Source organism: Triturus cristatus, chromosome 3_1, assembly GCF_964204655.1.
Source record: "Triturus cristatus chromosome 3_1, aTriCri1.1, whole genome shotgun sequence".
Classification (NCBI taxonomy): Eukaryota; Metazoa; Chordata; class Amphibia; order Caudata; family Salamandridae; genus Triturus; species Triturus cristatus.
Window position 1 is genome coordinate 5999852 of NC_140583.1, and position 20797 is coordinate 6020648.

The following is a 20797-nucleotide window of genomic DNA, read 5'->3' on the forward strand; positions in this document are numbered from 1 at the left end:
ACAACCTATGTGCACGTCAGAACGCCTCCCCGGCGATGGTACTCACCGGGTAGCTCAAAACGGAAGGCCTCGGAGAATGGACTGGACTCGACGACTGCGGACATCGGACCCTCTGGACATCGGGACTTCGAAAACCTGGTGGGCCTCTGTATACCTCGGATCTTGCTCTCTCAGCTAGGCTCTGGTCGGGATACTTCGCACTTCTCACCGCCTCGTCTGGGTTGATCGCAGCCTCAGTCGCCCCCGCTTGACCGGAGGGAGCTACAGGAAATCCTGCTGGTACGCGTTATGGTCCGTCCAGCTGTGGCAGGAGACCGGGCCTGCAACGCACCGCCGGCGCGTGAGATGAGAAAGTGTCCCTGTTCGGGCGCCAATTATGTGGTAAATATTCTTTTACCTGGACTGAATTTCATACGGAATCTTAAATCAAATAGCTCAGAATAATAAGAGGCAGAATCCGTGGTATAAGAGGTTTCTGAATGGGCTTTATTCCAAAATGGCCGACTCGAGTCGCGGCCTTCAGGTTCCGTCACCACGGGGGTTCAGGAAGTGAAGTACGATATTTTATTGACAGGAAATTGCTTTTATAGAACATACATTACAATGAAACAAATGTAGAAGGCGTAACAATTGATAAGAGAAACGATACTGTAAGTGCGTAACCGAAAATGGGCGTAATAAGGAGTAAAAAGAAACATGATTGGTTATGATGTCATACATAGGTGGATCTATAAGATAATACTTGGCATAGATGCGCGCGCAGCAGCATGACGTGTAATTGACGTGCAACTAGGGGGTGAAGGGGACTTGACATTTAGCTCTACATGTGGAGACGAAAAGTCTGGGGGGTCAAGTCAACCTAATCCCAAATCATATCTAACATCCTATGTTTAAAGAACTATGTTATCCACAAGGAAGGACTCTCGGACAGAATCTATTCTATACTGACTGTGTGTGCGTGCACAAGCGTCTAAGTGTCTATATGAGATGCAAGGGGCAGAAAACTTTCCATGGCAACAGGGCTATGAATTACTTGCATGAGGACAGAGAGGCCGGGCCCTTTGCTCAGTAGCTAAAGGAAATGTTTATCTAAACTACTAGACAGGAATGCATCGGCTGAGGAGCAAAGTAGATAATTCGAAGGTGAAATACAGCTTCTTGGCAGGCAGGCAAAACTGGCCGAGGCAGGCACCGTTAGCTGCACAGGAAGTAGGACAAAGTTCATGGATACAGATGCGAGCTCAAGCTGAAGCTGTCAGAGGCAGAGAGCAGGGAAAAGCTTGATGACAGAATCGGGCCTACTTTGTCTGAACTGTAAAAATGGAGTAACTTAGCCATATAAAGTCGGTGGCCTTTCATACTTAGGAATCGAATATCCAGCCCATTAATGGCGGATCTGACAGAGGACATGTTGACGGTGGACGCACATGTGTTTGCGTCTTCGAAACTGGAACTGGAGGGAACATACATGTGTTTGTAACATGCACATAGAACCGTTGGGGTCCAAGATAGGGGACATAACTGATCAGGGAAATCCACATTTCCACACACCCCCCAGTGGAGGAGAGTAGGATCTGCTTCTTATAGTTACCCCCACTTTTTGCTGATGGTTCACTGTTTTCGACTTCGTCTGGATGGGATCCTGCTAATCAGGACCCCTGTCTATCTGCTTTCTCTCTAAATTGATTGCATGCACTTTAGGTACACCACAGATTGGATTCTGGGGTACCCTTATAAGTCCCTAGTGTATGGTTTACATATATCTTGGGCATAGTTACCCCAGAGGCCTCTCAGGGGCTGCAGCACGTATTATGCCACCCCTGGGAGACCATTCAAAATGACACCACAGGTCTGCTACAGCAGCCTGTGTATGGTGGTGCATGCACCCCTTACTTGGATAAAGGTTCGCTATATCTATCCTAATCGCTGCACATATAAACCTATCAGTCACCCCTATGGCAGGCCTTATCAATCCTGAAGGCAGGGTGCTGGGTTTTATGTGAGAGGGTGCCCATGCATGAGCAGAGCCCCTCTGCAGCTTTCGGAACCTTTATTCCGGGATTGTTTGTGATGCAGCCAACCATATACTCTTAAGTGCATTATAACCTTGTGGTAAATACTAACTTTAAAACGGCTGCATGGAAACATGTCGTGTTTGGTGTCAAACACCTTGGAATCATACCTCCACACCAGTAACTGGTGTGGGAGGTATGATTCCACCCTACTAGAGGGAGAAATATGACTACACCAGTACACCCAGTACCAGCTTCACAGACCCATCACAAAATGGATGCTGCCAGCCACAGACACAAGTCTGCCCTCCTGCTGCTGGTCGAAACTCCGGCAGGGGATGGCTGGACAATAGGTTTCCTGTCACAGGGAGGTGTGACCACCTCCCAAACAGGATTTAGTGTATTGGGGCTGGCTGGGTGCACTCTGAGAGTGCTTTGATGTCTGCACTGGGGGCACATTTGGTGTCCCTGTGCATAGTCCAGCTCAAACCGGTTGCAGGGACTATCTGGCGCGAAACTGGACAAAGGACATGGGTGTAGCCACCCCTCTGTCCTGACCCTCCCATAGGTGGCTCCCCATAGTTTGTCCCACCCCTTCCTTGGGTATAAAGTAGGAACCCCTGGTTACAGGACTTTAGATTTACCTGGATGAAACTCTGCTACAGAAACCAAGTGCTTCAACTATCTACACTACGTTGGATGACCGAAGAATCTCCCTTGGAGTAAATAAGTTACTCCCCTGCAAGGCAGGCACGAAAGACACTTCTGACCAGTTTGCATCTACGCATCTCCTGAAGGACTCCGAAGATTTTGCAACACAGGAGGTGGGTTCCTAAGCTTCCCCGAAGCCGACCAGTGCTCTCAGCAAACCTGAGACCCGCAGCCCTCGTGGGGACCGTGCAACCCGAACCCCTGGACACCGTGCACATTTGCAGCAGCATATGCTTTTTGGCGAGCCCTGAGGCTGTGCTTTGGACTACTTATATTCCCGACCCCAAGCAGTGATTCCACCGAAGATTACTGGCCTACACTCCATGAGTGTTCCATGGGCTGGTATTTAGTGATTCCTCTCGATGTCCCTTAGCGATCCCTGGTCCATCGACCTGTGGGTTCCTGAGAAGGGTACTTTAACTTTCAGTGGGCTTGCCTGGTTGCTCCAGACGTGCCCTGACTCTCCATCGCTTGGGGAGTCCCCAGCACCTTGCTAGTCCACAGCGAAGCATCTTTTCTCTGACCACGTGGGTTGCAGTTGCCAAGGGTTGTTGGTCTTCATCCTGGACACTGACCCCCCAGCACTCGATATCCTTCATGGTACTGCTCGCCTGCGGACTTTGGTCGTCATCGACTCCCTGGTCCCCGTGACTGCAGAGTCAAGCTTCAGCTCTTCGCACCTGAAACACCCGACATCGGTGGGCATTGGTCTACCGAGCCCCTGGTCACCCTGAAGTGACCCAGACTCTGTCCCCTCTGCTTTCAGGTTCTTCTCAGCTCTGATCCAGGCTTTGATCACACCGGACACTTTTCCTCTTCACGGCAGCAGCACTTTGTAGCATCACGCCATTGAAAACGATGAAGATTCCCAACACCATTTGACACCTATGCACCCAGCTTCCCTGGGTTAGGTAACACGAATACTCCGGTGCTCACATGGGTGCTGGCCATAGAATCTTCTAAGTTTGAAAAGGTTTGCTCAAAGTCCTCTCCTAAGTGTCCTTGAACTTTTAAAATTCCAACCGCGACTTTCCCATAGGATTGTACGGAGCTCGCGGCTGTGTTCTCACACTGCACGTGTCCCCCGTGTCACTACCTTGGGTGGTTCCTTGGAGTCCTAGCTATTCTACGTGCATTAGGCACTGTCTAGTCAAGTCGTGGTTGTTATACCACTTTCTTAATATATGGTTTGGCCTCCCCCCTGGGGTCCACTGTGTATTGTGCTATTTATTGTCGTTCTAGTGCTTTAATTTATTTATTGAATTTATAAGGCGCAACAGCTACCCAAAAAGGGTTTCCCGGCACCTGGACAGTACTGGAAGAAAGCAGGAAAACTGAAAGAATGATTGATTCTGAGAAGATTATTGGTTAAATAACTAGGTTTTTAGTAAGCGGCGAAACTGGGTGTACAAGGTTTCCTTGCGTATATCAAGAGTAATGGAGTTCCAAACAGTGGGACCTGGAACCGAAAAAGATCTGCCACCCATTCTGGCAAGTTTGAACCTTGGAACTAAAAAGTTTTCAAGCGAGGCAGAGCGGAGATGACAAGTAGGAACATAGGGGCAGACGAGGATATGCAAATAGTCTGGTGCTAAACCCCATTCGATTTTAAACATATAACTCGGTGCTTTAAATTCGATCCGCTTTTGAATTCTGAGCCAATGTAGATCTCGGAGGTGTCCTGAGATAGGAGAATATCTGGGAACCCTACAGAGGAGTCTTGCAGCAGAATTTTGCACAAGTTGCAATCTATGGGACACAGCCTTGTTTGCACCCAGAAAAAGAACATTCCCGTAGTCCAGTCGTGATGTAATGAGGGCATGGACCGCAGTTTTCTGGGTGGCATTGGGCAACATCCAAAGGATCTTGCACAACCATTTTAAAATGGTAAAGCAAGTAGCAGCAACCATGACTGCTTGATGGTGCATCGACAAAGAGTCGTCAATATGAAAACCCAGATTGCGGACATGATCAACTGGCCGCGGAAAAGCACCCATCTCGTCAGGCCAGTGAGAGGTGCCCCAGAGGTCTTTCTTTTTACCCAGGATAAGTACATTGTGTATCTTGTGCTCTAATCTCATAAAGAGGTCAGTAGAGAGTGGTTAGTAATAAATACATATATTTTATATATATCTTGTATGGTTCTCCTTTCATTTGATCATTCAGGAGGTTATAATCTGGTAAACCAAGCTGCTTTACATTCCTTCAAGACTTAGCCTGAAGGCTGCACTCCATAGCTACCATTAGGATAGCTTTCAATAAAGGTTGTCGTTAACCTAATCATCAATAAGGGTCGTTTAGACTGGTGCAAGGTGCCCACCATAACTAGTGGACAGCATATACCAGGCCAACTTCTCACACCCAGCACTCTCAACACCCCCCCCCCCCCAGCACTCTCAAAAGCCCCCCAGCACCCTCAACACCCCCTAGAACTCTCAACACCTCTGCAGCACTCTCAACACCTCTCCAGCACTCTCAACTCCTCTCCAGCACTCTCAACACCCCCTAGCACTCTGCACCCTCAACACCCCCCCCAGCACTCTCAAAAGCCCTCAGCACCCTCAACACCCCCTAGAACTCTCAACACCCCCCCAGCACTCTCAACACCTCTCCAGCACTCTCAACACCTCCCCAGCACTCTCAACACCTCCCCAGCACTCTCAACACCTCCCCAGCACTCTCAACACCTCCCCAGCACTCTCAACACCTCTCCAGCACTCTCAACTCCTCTCCAGCACTCTCAACACCCCCTAGCACTCGGCACCCTCAACACCCCCCAGCACCCTAGTACATCTACCAATGGCGCAGGCTCAGCGACCAGTGCTCAGTACATCATTCACGGACGAACACCAGCTTTGACTGACTTTTACATCCACTCATGTTGCAAGCTCAGTGACCGGTGCTCAGTGCAGCACCAATAGCCCAATCCCAGCTTCCAGTTACTGGTCCATCCACCCATGGCGCAGGCTCAGTGCATCATCCATGGCCTAACTACAGTGTCCATTTTCCAGTAGAACCTTTCCTGGAACAGGCATGGCCTCTGATGCTCAGTTCAACCTCCCAAAGTTCAGCCGACCCTCCCCTTGCCAAGGCCAGCCCCTCAAAGTGCAGATGTGACCTCCACTGCCATTCTACCCGACTCCCTACTTACCAGTGGCACTTCAACCTGCACCATAGTAAGTGGCCAAGGTGTGGTGGTGCTCAGGTGACATCCCCTTCCGACAGACTGCGAAAAGGGCCCATCGGTTGTGCTGCAGGTTAAGAAGCTGGCCGGCAGCGCTGGTTGTTTCCTCCCTAATATCTTGGTGGAAATAAAGTCCCAAACTCTTTGCCAATTCCCTGGTCCCTTCACATCAAGATGGAGGCTGCTGAGTGGACAGAAGAGAGACCAGGCATTTGAGACCTTAACAATTGTGCCACTCTTGGCTGTAGAACTGCATGTGATTGGCTTTTTGCGGATGGAGGAGGGACATACAAGATTGGTGTGACCAGCTCTTGTCCCCCTGAGCAGCATCCTATTAGCTGAAGAGGGGCTGAGGGTGGGACAAAGGGTGGTATACAGAAGACAAACAAGGCAGTCGCTGTTGGGGACTTACCCACCTTCTATACCTGATAACGCCTTGGTGACTTTAGATGTTATCGTGCACAAGGTCATTGACGTCTGTGAAGGAGAACTAAGATGGCAGCCTACAGGGGCCGGCTCAATAGTGGACATGCGCCAGCTCTCCCCATCTACCTTAACTACCCCTTGGGCAGGGTCGGAAGGAGCCTGGCACTGGGGCTGCAGCTGCCCTCATGCCAACTCATCCTCAGCATAATGTGACTGAACTGTGTTTTACAGTTGAAACTTTGTTCATCTTATTTGAAAAACCTGTAAGATTTGATTACAATGTTGGATCTGAAAAGATCAAGATAGCGCCGCCTGCCTCAAGCCATCTCTTGCTCACTAGACAGATGACCCATGCTTTCTTTCAGGTTGTACCCTCTCATGTGACAGTAATGCACATGGTATGCACATGTCTTGGGTGAGTGTGAAGCTTGACCCCAGGTTTCAACCATCAGCACTCCTGAGCCCTTCTGTTCAGCGTGCATCTTATAATCCTTAGACATTTTATGTTTCCTCAGTGCCGTTCATCTATTTACAATCTCCTTTTCTGTTTTCAGGTTATCCGGTTGTCACATCTGTGTATACTCTCAGTATAAGTGAAGAGCAGCAAATGTTTCCAGCTGAGCCAGGCGCGGGGGGAGAAACCTCAGGTGAGCTGGTGGTGACAGCCCAGGACAAGGGGCCCCTGGCCGAGCTCTGTGCAGATGGGGGCTCTGTGAATGCAAGACCTGTTGCCATTAGTAGAGTGCTACTGAAACAACAGATATGTACGTGACTTAGAAAGCAGAATCGGAGCTACAAAGTAATGGTGCCTGTTACTTGAAGGGGGTTAAGACACAGGCGCTGTGGCACAGCGGGGCAAAGTCATGAAGGGCTACAAGATGCAGGGAGCGAGGTGAAACATTAAGGTGAGTTAAGCCGGTGTCCACATAGGTCTGGTATCTCCGTGTCAGTAACTCTGTTACCCATTTCAAGTGTTCTGATCATAGCAAGCTTGAGAGGTTAACAGGATGAGTCACTGCCGCGGCCGCCTCGAAGCACCTGCGATAAAGCACAGTGTAGTCTTATTCAGTGGCAGCTGGTGTAATTTGAAACTGGTGAGGCATATGCAGAACAAATCAACATATGCGAGCGAGGGGTTCGGGGGGGTTCTCCCCCGTGAAGAAATAAAAAACAATTGGCATCTTTTTGGTGCGAATTTCAGCACTATTTCTGTGATGAATGGACTAAAAATTCAGTTCTTCTAGGCATTCATAAAAGAAAACTCCTACATTCTCCTACAGAGAATTTCAGGGTTGCCAAGGAAGTCTGACTTCTGAAGGGGGATGGGTACTAAACAAGACTGCTTTGGCTCTACTCTTTCCAAAAGAACACACTAGTTAGTGATGTGAACAAGTTCAATGGATAAACCTGGGGTCTAGGGAAAGTCCCTCTCCTGAGAAAGAAATGTAAAAAAGATTGGCAAATGGTGTATTAAAGTAAATGAATGCAGCAATAAAGCAAGGCTTATTAAGCAGTGGGAACATATAGTCTTGAAATATTAAACACATTAAAAACTGCCCCGTATCGTCTTGCATTAATTTGTTCAACAGTTACTGTAATATGTAAATTGTTCTGCATGACAACTTTAGCCCATTAAAATGTATGCTTGCCCAGTGTCTGCGCTGCATGCAGCATTAACTTTGGAAAAATATGCTCCAACCAGACTTCATGAAGCGCCCACAGCTGCTGGCTGTAACCAGTCATATAGAAATATGTGCAGACAGGTCTTTAAGTGAGATGAAAAAAGTGGGTGCTCCCTATAAAGGAACACGCCAGATACATTTCTGTGATTCCCACAGTGTGCCACCAGACTAGTATTTTGGTTTCTCTCTGAGATGTAATTTTATCCAGATAAATGGCACAGAACTGACATACCCCCAAAGCCTGTCAGTATGATTGGCTTTGTCACTGGGTGTTAGCTGTTTAAGATAAACAAGTAACAACAATGATTTCTTATAAATAATTAACATTGAAAATGTTTAAATTCTGAAATAGTGAGTCTGTGAATTAAATAGCATTGAGGCCTGTGGACGGAGTTTGGCCTTCAGTTATGTGCGCTTTATGTTAGGTATGTATCCTCTTTTTCTCTATATCTTGTCCATCTGCACATCTTCGACACCTCTCTTTCCTCTCCAGCATCCTCTTTTCACTCTTCCCCGAATGCCCTTCCGCACATCTGTCGCTTCACCGTCCCCAACATGCACTGCACTCCCTCAAATATAAGCACTTTAATTTCTCTTACTTTTGACTTACAAATATTTTGACATCAGTGTACCCCTTCACACACATTTCCACAGAATTTCATTGTTCTGTGTGCTCTGCAGAGAGGCCAGCCCACTGACAGGCACTTTGTTTGGCTTTAGCCTTAGAGCCTGAACGCTCAATCAAAGCCCCTCATAAAGGGAGGAGCCAAGATGGCGACCGGGACGGCAGCGTAGACTCCCGGCTCCGTGAACCTCCGCATCCCGCACGGATATCCTGCACGAGATCCTCAACCTGTGCTACGCGGTCGTGTTTCCGAAGGAGAGGGGCACCCGACTGTGTGACTCCGAGGTCTCTGGCTGCGGTATCGCCGGAGAAATGTGCCTTTGAACTTTGCGGCCTGTGCGGCCCTGGAGCCGGGACCTCGAGTGGACGCCGTGGCCGGGTGGCAGTTCAACAACAGCGGCCTGTTGTGACTGGGTGGAGTCGGCCCACCGGAGAAGTGCCAAACTCGGCCTACATTTCGTCGTGGTCGTCTTTACTGTCAAGCGTAGCGGACCGAGTGCATGTCCGGGGGTGCAATTCTCAGATCCTCCGGTGACTGCCCCTGCCTTTGATGGTGCGCTGCCCGGCCGCCGCCCGTATCCTGCCCTGATCATTGCGGGCCGCCCCCGGATTTTTACGGGAGCTGGTCCGTGGTGGGAACGACTGTTGCCCGTGGCCGCGCAGCGGATAACTTTTTGCCTACCCCCGGAACCCGGTCACCAGCGACGTGGACATCGCGGCACCTGTCCCGGGGTCCCGGCCCCGGTGAGGGTCGGGCATACTTGGCGGCCATCTTGTTGCTATGAAGCCTACCATCCTGTCCGCTGGGTCGCAGCGGGCTTGTGAGAGTGCGACGTTTGGGAGTGTGGCGGCGCGATCGCAGAGAGCTGTGCTGGGGTACGGCGACCTCCTCGAGGCCCTTGGTGCTCTTCAATCCTCCTTTGGTCATGGTTTCGGGGTCTTGGGGAGTAAGCTCGACGGTGTGGCGTCAGCGTTGGGGCAGTGGCGGCCCGCCTGTCCGCACGTACACAGGGACTACCCACACTGCGCGCAGGAGGACACTGTGGCGGCCACCCCTGAGGTTAGTACACAGCTGGACGCTCCGGCCAGTATGCTACAGTGTGTTCGTCCTTCTGAGGGCCTGATCTCTCCCGGAGGCGTTGGACCTGAGTGGGATGTGGTGGCCTCGTCCCGTACATGCCCTCCTGCGACCCAGGGACAGTTCCAGCAACTAATGTCTGCTTTGGCTGCTTCTGCCTTCCTGGACCTTGACTGCAGTGCAGATCCTAGGGCAGCACTGGGAAGCCTGTTTCTTCACGCGGCGGACTGTGTTGATCCTCAGAGACTTCCACCCCACCTGTGTGCGTCGCTTCTCGGTCGTTGTTGGACATTCCTCTACCTAGGAACATTGGGTATGGTGCTGGGTCGAGGGGTTGGCATGGGCAGAATTCCAAAGAGTGGTCAGGGATAAGGCTGACCCTTCAGGGGTGGTCATCTAGTGGACGGGCGGGCTCAGGGATTGCGTGCTCTCCTGGCATGGCTACTAGCACAATAGGTGCATAATGCTCCCCATCTTGCTTTGAGAAGATTGATTTTGTGCTGTTCTTTGTTCACTTTGGGGGAAACTTACCGTGCGGGAGGGAGTAGCCGGGGGTATGTTTTGAAGGCCCTCCTCCAGTTTATTAATACTTTCTCTACCCCCCCGTCTGGTGGGGGTCTTTTCCTACTTCTTTTTCCCTATTCTCCTATATTTCGGGTCTGGTTCCAGGGCGACAGGCACACTGCTGGGGGGGGGCCGTACTCATCTGCAGAGGTGCAGGGTGGGGGGTTGGGGGAGGGGATTCTGTACTCTTTCATCTCTTTTTCCATGGCCTCCTTTTTCTTCTCTGATTCTTTTTGTGTTTCTTTTTCTGGGATCAGTGTGATACATCTCCTTTGCTATGACTCGTTGCCGTTCCATGTGTTCCACAACTTCCGGGGTGTTCTCGGGAAGTTCTGGCGGGGGACTGCGGGCGCAACTGTATATTATATTCTTCCCCATCCTGATGTTCTTGTGTCTGCGCCATTGACCTAATAGATTGCTGTAAATCGCTAACGTTTATTACTCTGCATACCTGTGATCGTTGTTTTAAAATTGTTTGTCACCTGATCCTCCTGCCTTGTTTCATTATAAAATGAAAACCTCTTTCTCCTGGTGCCCTACTTACGCTGTTCACAATATTAGCATTACGATTCTGCTCCCCGAAGTGCTGCCTGTGTTTATACTTGCCCGTTTTTGCTCTGATTGCTTAGCGGACGGCCCCGGGGGGTTGTAGGCCCATACTTGTTCTTATTGAAATGTCAATAAAGGTTTTCAAAAAAAAAAAAAAAAAAAAAGCCCCTCATAAACACCTGGCATAGCTCAAGCCTCAAAGTATGCACAGAATAAAATACAGATAATCAACAACATTATAAAATAGCTAACTCGTGGGGAATGCAAGATCAAGTAAACATGTAATTTAAAAGCATGCACGCACTTAGGTCACACTTTACCCTCTGTATAATTTCTATTGTCAATCTCTTTTCGGTTGCAAGTTGCTTTCCACGCAGCTGTTACCGGAGCCATCATAAACAGCACGAGGGCTCTTTAAACCAGTGGCCTCTTCTCCAACAGTGTCTGCTCTGAATATTGCGCACAATTAAGCCCAGCTGCATTATGGTTCAACAGCTGTATTAAAAAATGTGCCATTATGCAATGAAACAGAAAAACAAAGCTAAACACGGGGAAGTAAACTCCCGCTGTATTATTATTTTCATTTTTGTTTCGAAGTAGTGTTCATTAAGTTTTCGGCGCTGTGATGTCTGGAGAGAGGTGACATGGTGGGTAAAAGTAGGCCTGTGCAGCACTAAGACGCTACTCTCACCTCACAGACTGAAACCAAACATAATTTTCTGTGCTCTTTATGGCAGATTATGGAGTAAACAGAAAAACTCACTCCGGGCAAAAGTATCTCCAGACGCCCTTGCCCCGGCCTTGGAGTTAAAAGTGCACCAGGCACAGCAGCTCGTACTCCATAAGTGCTAACGAAACCCGTTTAGTATTTTGAAAATCTGTCACTGCGTGATGGAACACGTGTCTTCACAGCGCTTGGCTTCGGGTGCCCTTTCTTTTCACAATTGCGAAATAAAGACAACAAAACAACACCTTTTTTAACTGGCACAATTAACAATATCCAGCCTTTCTTTTTTCCCAGAAAGTTGTTGCTACAACTACAGCCTCTTCCCCGCACCCACCTTAAACCATGCAGGCTCAGACAGTGGCATTTTGGAGACCACAAAGAGAGGCAGCAAATGAAGAGAACATGTTACTAATACATATGCCTCTCTCCTCTTTGTAGCCTCTCTCCTCTGTTTTCGATAGTCTTCTCCCACCTCATTACTTTCTGCTCTATTCCATCTCCTTCCCCCTCCGCTTTCTCCCCTGTGTTCTCTCTGGCGCCCTTCTATGCTTCCTTTCTGTGTCCTCCTTATAGCGGTCATCTTCTCTCGCCTCTCTTTGCACTTTCTCTCCTCTTTTTCCTCCTCCCCTTCCTCTGTCTGTTCTCTATCTCTCTCCACTCCCTCTTCTGTGCTTTTTCTGTCCTCCATTCACTGTCACCCCCCCCCTCCCCACGTCCCACTCCCTCGGCCTCCCCATCACCTGAGTTACAAATGATCTGTATTATCTTATATTCGAATGATGGAGAATAAAATTGAAATGAATGTGCCTTTCCGAGAAGGCCTTCAGTATTTATCTAAGAGACACCCAGAGAGCTCCCAGAAGCCGAACTTCAGTTCGAAGCACCTTGTTTCAAAGTCCCTCCTTCCCATCTCTCTAGCGCTTCAGCAACTGCATGGAACTGTCTGCCTTTCGAAACCACTAGTAACTGAAACCTTCTCACGTTTGTGAAACACCTAAAACCGCCACGCTTTCACCTCTTCTTGAACTAGTGCCTCTTCTCTTTCCTCTAGCGCTTAACCCCTTTCTATCTTTGTACCTTCATATGCGATGCCTCTATTGCAAGGTTCTGTAAACATTTTTCCTCACTTATTCTGTCTTTTTGTTAATTAAATCAAAAAAGTTCCTAATAATCTTGTGGTGCAGGAGCGCTACATAAAACAGTTAAATAAATAAAAAGGAAAGTATGAGACATACATTTGATTTTTACATGGTAATTGGTAATTGTGGTAGGAACGTGCATTCAAGCTCACTCTACCTGTATAGCTCCTTGATGCCTGAACCTGGACAGAGCTTCGAAGGTTGACAATAGGCGCTTTATAAATTGTTGTAGCGCTACAGGAGTGCGAACGTTCTACATTGGGAACCTCGTCTAGCTAGCAAAAAAATAGAAAAGTCGTTGTAAAATCAAAGTAACAGCAAAATCGCTATTCTTTTAGTGAACAGGTGTTTTTCTGCACTCCGCATGCGCACCTCTCTGTGTCTCTCTTTCTCTCCCTTAAACCTGTAGGCTATGATAAAAATAAGCTTTTACTCAAGTGTTACTCTCACTGCATGAAGCCATCAGCAGGTGCCTGTTTAATTCACCAGCAGCATAGGAACGAATTGCTGTGAGAATGAGGCATCCCTGTCTATGATCAGACATATTCCCACACCCGTAAACCTTTTGGTAACTTAGTACTTCAGAGAAGTGCTTGACATTGCCTTTCGGGTACTTCAGGCGCTAAGAGTTAAGGCAGAAGTTACAGTCCGATGGGTGAAGTTGGAGAGAGGTGGGTGGAGGCATCGGTAGGTCGGAGGCTACAAAAAGGATGGTGGCTTGACTGGACACTTGTCAGTTCCAGAATCTTGACCTTGCTTCTATTATTCCAATGGAAAACGTGGCCAAGGTGTGAGGTGAGGTCGAAGGCAGATGTGAGAGTCACAAATGGCCCCGGACACTGCGACACATTCAGAACAGCAGACACCCGGACGAGGCACAGCGCATGATGCTGGCCATGAGGATAGCTCTATTCATCCAATCACCGTTCTCTGGCTGGAGCTGGAGAAGAAGGACTGATTGCAGGGCAGCCTCAATAGTTGTGTGCCGCGTTGGTTGCCCTGTGGGTGGCAGAGGGTCAAGGACTATTAGCGATGCAACCATGAGGCTTAAACCAAAACGTGGATTCTGACAGACACATACAGACCCCATAACCATTCATGCACTGGCCTCTCTTTGTGTGCAGCCACCGCAGCATGCCAATTGTTGTCTACTGGGTGGATGTTTACATAGGTACCTATCTGCCCCCTCAGAAGCGAACTGTGCCAACCAATAAGTACTATAGATTCACCAATTATGCAAATCTGGATCCCATAAATCAAACATCAGATTTGACCGACCGGGTGAGTAGGAGGCAGAAGATACACTTAGCCAGCCATCAGAATCTTAAAGTGTCAACTGTGTTCTTAGTTCGCACTGTAGACCACGGCAAACCTCCAATACGTGTCAAGTCAGTGGGCATTGGCACAGGGCAGCAATGGGCCTTGGAAGTCCCTCAAAGAAGAGCCTTGGTTTAGCTGCTCAGTGCCCCACTAGCACACTGTGCGCCCCAGTCGCAGCTCGCAATACTCGCGGGGGGTGGGTGGGAGGGGGGGTGTTAGGGGGAGAATATAATTAAGAAAACATACCTGACCACCTCTGCTCCTGTGCCGGCCCCGTGGTCCCGCGTTGGCACCCAGCGTTTTCAGGAACAGCCGTTCAGAGTCACTGAAGTGGCAGCCCCTCTAAGCCAATGCTGGCGCTGCTCCAGCAGCGCCAGGATTGGCTTAGCTGGGTTCCTCGCCACCCTGCCGCCCATTAGGAGACCGAGGGTTGCAGTGTTGAGCAACCCTCGGTCTCCTAATGCGCAGCCGCCAGCCAGACAGTACACTAGTGCGCATGACTGGGCTGGTCGGAAAAATTCTCCGACCTTCACCCAGCATGCACACTTGTGCTGCTGTGTGCTCCGCGCCACCCCCTGGCTGCCTGAGAATGCATGTCAGTCAGTCAGCATGACGCCGGACTGCCCACCCCCTTCAGACTCTGCCCTCCGGCGTCATTCTGACTGACTGACATGCATGTTTGTTTACTTTGCGGCTTTGCGGGCGCGGGCGGCTTGTGGGGCAACGCCCCAGCGCCCTAATGGACGCACCGCCACTGGTCGTATTAGTGTTTCTCTACAGCTGGCGACATTCTATAAACTCCACTTCCCTGTCTCAAATACGTCAGTAGTTTGAAGTGCGGAAGACGATTGGGATTATATATTTGGAATTCAGAAGAATCCAGATGTGACACCAACCCAGCAACTGGGAAGCCTGTAGCTCCTCTGCAGTTCCGTTCATTTCATTCTAGGCACCTGCCCCTTTAGGGTGGCTCATCTGTCTAGGTGGGTTCAGAGCATTAAATTACTACATAAGACACGATCTGAAGAATATTGCCCCACAAACACTTTTTAAAGGTGTCATAACTGATATTTACGTCATTGATGCCAGGTGTGTGCTGCATAACCACTGGCCGAATGCCTTTCGGTGTATTACAGAATCAATGACTGAGCACCATCCATGTATTACAGACTGAATGATCTAACGCTATGCGGTTTATTACAAAATCATTATACAACCACTCTGTGGTGTGTTTCGGAATTAACTACCAAATACCATTCAGTGTATTACAGAATGAGCGACCAAACGCCATATGGCGGATTAGTCATTAGACTCACTAAGCAGTATGTTTGACAATCAACAACTAAACACCATCCATGTATTACAGAAGGAATGATCATGCCCCATGCGGTGTATTACAGAATTTTTTGACAAATACCACGCAGAATATTTCAGAATCCGCTACCAAACAGCATGGGATTTATCCCAGAATAAACAACCAAACACCAGATGGTGTATTCCAGACTCAACAACCAAACACCAGCAATGTATTACAGCACTCCTCTACGTCCATTGGTTCTAGAAACAAGTGTTATGCGCTGCTGGCCATGCTTCCTGATGGCTGCGGGGAGCCGGCCAGCGGTGCTTTTGTCGCCAGAGGTGCTGGCTGCTCGTTGTCTGTTATGGCTTCTGTGCTTCACTACAGGAGCTCTGGCGTCGATAGCTGAAGCATCCTTCCACGCTCCATTCTCTGCTCATAGTCTCCTTCATCTGCTTCATGCCTTATTCCACTCGCACTAGCAGTAAGGAGAGATAATAAAACATTTACTAGCTTGTGTGAAGGAAAGTGTCAATTCTCAAAGGGCACAGAGACAAAAATTATGCTTAACTTTCTTTTCCTGGAAATCACAGCAGCTAAGTATAAAAGTACAATAACCAATATTCCAGTGTGATAGCAACAAAACATTTGACCAAAATAACCAATAACAACCATAACATAATATATAAGACATTCTCAGCACCCTTCAGTTCTCTTTATGTGGAAAAGAAACTTCTGTTCTTCATGAAACAGTCTTCTACATCTTTACCGATCACCCATCTCCCTGCTCCCGTTCCCAGCGAAAGTCATCGAGAAAGCCATCAACAGCCAACTCGCCACATTCATCGAAGAGCACAACATCCTTGACTCCTCCCATCCGGCTTCAGAAAAAAACACAGTACGGAAACCGCCCTCACTGCAACAGACAACATCCGCACCCTACTGGACAAAGGAAAAACATTAGCCCTCATCCTCCTCTACCTCTCAGCTGCGTTCAACACAGTCTCTCACCGCACCCTAATACGCAGACCCAACGACGCAGGAATCCAGGACAAGACTCTCCACTGGATCCGCTCCTTCCTCTCCTACAGAACGCAGCGGGTCAGACTCCCCCCTTTCCTCTCCGACCCTACACCTACCACCTGCGGAGTCCTCCAGGGTTCCTCCCTCATGCCGACGCTCTTCAATGTCTACATGGCCCCACTCGTCCCCACCGTCAGAACCTACGGACTCAACATTGTTTCATACGCAGACGACACCCAACTCATCCTCTCCCTATCCAACGGACCCAACACCGCCAGACACAACTTTCGAGAAGGCATGGAAGCCGTCGCCAAATGGATGAAAAACAGCTCCCTACAACTAAACACAAACAAAAGAGAAGTACTCATCATGGGCCCAAACCCCGACGCCTGGAATGACACCTGGTGGCCCCCCGTCCTCGGAAACCCGCCAACCCCCACGGACCACGCACGCAACCTGAGAATCATCCTGGACTCCGAGCTCAAAATTGAACGCCAGATCAACTTTGTCTCATCCTCCTGCTTCCACACCCCTTGCCTCCTACATAAGACCTTCAAATGGATCCCCCTCGAACACAGAAAGACCGTCACTCATGCCCTGGTCACCAGCAGACTCGACTACGGCAACACACTCTATGCCGGAATAAACAAAAACCTCACCCACAAGCTACAGAACATCCAGAACGCCGCCGCAAGACTGGTCCTCAGCCTGCTAAAACACTGCCACATCTCCCAGAACCTGCGCACACTCTACTGGCTCCCCATCGAGACTAGAGTCACCTTCTAGATGCTCACCCACGCACACAAGGCCCTCCACGACCAGCATACCTGAACATCCGACTCACATCCCACGCACCCCAAAGGACCCTACGATCAGCCCAGCTCTCCTACGCCGTGGTGCCCCGCACCAGAAAGACCAGATCGGGAGGTCGCTCCGTCTCCTTCCTCGCGGCCAGAGCCTGGAACGCCCTTCCGCTCCACCTCAGACAGACAACGTCACTCCCCATCTTCGCAAGAAACAGCAAGACCTGGCTCTTCGACAGACCCCCTTCTTGATAGACTGAAACCTGCACCCCCCCCCCCCCACCCCTAGCGCCTTGAGACCCTTACGGGTGAGTAGTCGCGCTTAACAAACGCCTGATTGATTGATGCACACATTTACATTTTGTTGTGTGCTACAAAAAAGCCTTCCCTTTCAAACCCCCCGATTGTCAGATAAATCATCTCACTTTGAAGTCAGAGAAAGAATAGTAAACACTAAGCTCCCTGGAAGACATTTGACCTCTGTCTTTGAATGCACAACAAATGTGACGAGAACAAAATGTAAAGGCCTGGTTACAGATAGCGTGCACTCATGGAAGAATTCAAGGAGTGATGGTAAATAGGGTATACTCCATGGGAGGGGTACAGACATGCTGCACAGCCTTAAACTAATAAAGCCAGTAAATATAAAGCCAGAAAATGTGAATTACAAAGCCAATGGAAAGCAACAGGCAGAATGCATTCTTAGGTCAGCTTGCTGAATGTCCCCAAGATGTCTGTAGCAACTGGACGGCTGCGATGTCTGGTAGGCTTCAGACATTCAGTTTACACACTTGGCTCTGCCAGGATTTGGAAACTGATGTTACGAGGAAATAATCGGTGTCTGATCCTCATTATAAAATGATGCAGTGCAGCACTCTTGTCAGATGACCAGCGTGTCTCCCCCACATTGCAGAGCCCATGCTTTATGAATTTCAGTGCCCACATACAACGGTGGCAGGTGGAGTTTGGCAAGAATACAGACAACACGTTGAGGCCAGAGCTTATCTGAGCCCAGAAACGCCATCATCGCCACAGGCTTGGACTGGAATGGATGTAAGTGGTCAGAAGCCACATCTGTTACTGCCAGCCCCTCAGAGCTTCCAGTTGAGCCAGGTTGTGTTCCATAGCTGCACTTGTCCAGCAGGTGGTAGGCATTGCAGTTGCACTTATGCGGCAGATGGTAGGCATCGCAGCTGCACGCGCCTCGTCAGGTGGTAGGCATCGCAGCTGCACGCGCCTTGGCAGGTGGTAGGCATTGCAGCTGCACGCTCCATAGCAGGTGGTAGGCATCGCAGCTGCATGCGCCTCACCAGGTGGTAGGCATCGCAGCTACACGCTTCTCTGCAGATGGTAGGCATCGCAGCTGCATGGTCCTCGGCAGATGTTGGGTATCACAGCTGCACTTGTCCTGGCAGCTGGTAGGCATCGCAGCTGCACTGCCTCGTCAGGTGGTAGGCATCGCAGCAGCACACGCATCGGCAGGTGATAGGCATCATAGCTGCACTCGCCTCAGCAGGTGGTAGGCATCCCAGCTGTTAGTGCTTCTGCAGTTGGTAGGCATCGCAGCTGCATTCTTCTTGGCAGGTGGTAGGCATCGCAGCTGCACGCTTCACGGCAGGGGGTAGGCATCGCAGCTGCTCGCACCTCGGCAAGTGGTAGACATCGTAGCTCCACGCGTCTCGGCAGGTGGTAGGCGTCGCAGCTGTACACGCCTCAGCAGTTGGTAGGCATCGCAGCTGCACGCGCCTCAGCAGTTGCTAGGCATCACAGCTGCACGCTTCTTGGCAGGTGGTAGACATGGCAGCTGCACACTTCTTGGCAGGTGGTAGGCATTGCAGCTGTATGCGCCTCGGCAGGTGGTAGGCATCGCAGCTGAATGCGCCTCGGCAGGTGGTAGGAATCGCAGCTGCACGTGCCTCGGCAGGTGGTAGGAATTGCAGCTGCACTTGCCCCGGCAGCTGGTAGGCATCGCAGCTGCACGTGCCTCGGCAGGTGGTAGACATCGCAGCTGCACGCGCCTCGGCAGGTAGTAGACATCGTAGCTGCACGCGCCTCAGCAGTTGGTAGGCATCGCAGCTGCATGTGCCTTGGCAGGTGGTAGGCATCGCAGCTGCACGCGCCTCTGCAGCTGGTTGGCATTGCAGCTGCACGCACCTCGGCAGGTGGTAGGCATGGCAACTGCATGCGCCTTGGCAGGTGGTAGGTATGGCAATTGCATGCGCCTTGGCAGGTGGTAGGCATCGCAGTTACACGCTTCTCGGGAGGTGCTAGGCATCTCAGCTGCATGGTCCTCTGCAGTTAGTAGACATCGCAGCTCCATGCGCCTCAGCAGGTGGTAGGCATTACAGCTACATGCGCCTCAGCAGGTGCTAGACATTGCAGCTGCATGCGCCTTAGCAGGTGGTAGGCATCGCAGCTGCATGCGCCTTAGCAGGTGGTAGGCATCGCAGCTGCAAGCACCTCTGCAGGTGGTAGGCATCGCAGCTGCAAGCACCTCTGCAGGTGGTAGGCATCGCAGCTGCATGCAGCCTCAGCAGGTGCTAGACATCGCAGCTGCACGCGCCTCAGCAGGTGGTAGGCATCGCAACTGCACGCGCCTCAGCAGGTGGTAGGCATCGCAACGGCATGCGCCTCAGCAGGTGGTAGGCATCGCAGCTGCATGCGCCTCGGCAGGTGGTAGGCATCGCAGCTGCATGTAGCCTCAGCAGGTGCTAGACATCGCAGCTGCGCACGCCTCAGCAGGTGGTAGTCATCGCAACTGCACGCGCCTCAGCAGTTGCTAGCATCGCAGCTGTATGCGCCTCAGCAGGTGGTAGGCATCGCAGCTGCATGCGCCTCAGCAGTTGGTAGGCATCACAGCTGCCCGCTTCTGGGCAGGTGGTAGGCATCGCGGCTGCATGCTCTTCGGCAGGTGGTAGGCTTTGCAGCTGCACTTGCCACGGCAGTTGGTAGGCATTGCAGTTGCATGCGTCTCGGCAGGTGGTAGGCATCGCAGCTGCACGCGCCTCGTCAGGTGGTAGGCATTGTTAAAAAGTGGTAACCTGTTAGCGAAATCTGTAGGGTAAGCAACTGTGGGCATATATTTTGATGCTAACAGTTTAGGAGACTAGATTAGGGCCTGGAAGGTCCAGAGTGTTGTCTTGACAAGGCCTCTAGGCTGCTGTAGCCAAGACGAGTCACAAAGCTACACACCTTAGTGTAGGTTAGGGGGACATCATCTGACAGTGTATGACACACAGCGAAGAAGGTAGCAGCAGACGAGACCACCATCAGCCCAGAAGGTCCAGTTAATGTATGAATAGTATTAAAGGGCGTGTACGAGAACGTTAAGAGATGGACATTTGGTATTTGCAGGATGTCACTAGGGTCCACATTAGAATGGCTGAACCAGGAGGGTCAGCAGTCCTGTACCTGAGGACCTTGCCATTGGGGTCAAGTGAACCAGCGTGAAAAACAGAGGCTTCTCTGTTTGTGGCTTGGTGATTACGCCAACACAGTAGTCAAAGAAAGGGAAGTATTTGGTCTCTGGTACAGCAAGTACACAGTATATTAACTTGTACACCTGCTGAAGCTATGGTTATCGGGACCCTTGACCCTTTTAGGCAGGTCGCTCCCCACGCCGCACAGCACCACCTGTGCGCCTGTGTCCTAAGCCCA

At 50.3% G+C, this 20797-nt stretch overlaps 2 protein-coding genes across 3 annotated transcripts in view; one reads left to right on the forward strand and one right to left on the reverse strand.

The window, feature by feature from the left end:
* Nucleotides 1-20797, forward strand: part of LOC146859580 (uncharacterized) — a 52005-nt gene that overhangs the window by 12406 nt on the left and 18802 nt on the right. The window contains exon 2 of the mRNA XM_085646510.1: nt 6888-6980. Coding sequence (XP_085502636.1) covers nt 6888-6980 — 93 coding nt within the window. The remainder of the gene's footprint in view (nt 1-6887; nt 6981-20797) is intronic.
* LOC146859581 (uncharacterized) overlaps nt 15210-20797 on the reverse strand; it is a 437747-nt gene continuing 432159 nt past the window's right edge. Inside the window, exon 9 of one of the 2 annotated variants that reach the window (XM_085646505.1) lies at nt 15210-15792. The gene's annotated coding sequence lies outside the window, so the exon portion shown is untranslated. The remainder of the gene's footprint in view (nt 15793-20797) is intronic. The other variant, XR_014979314.1, reaches the window with a different exon arrangement.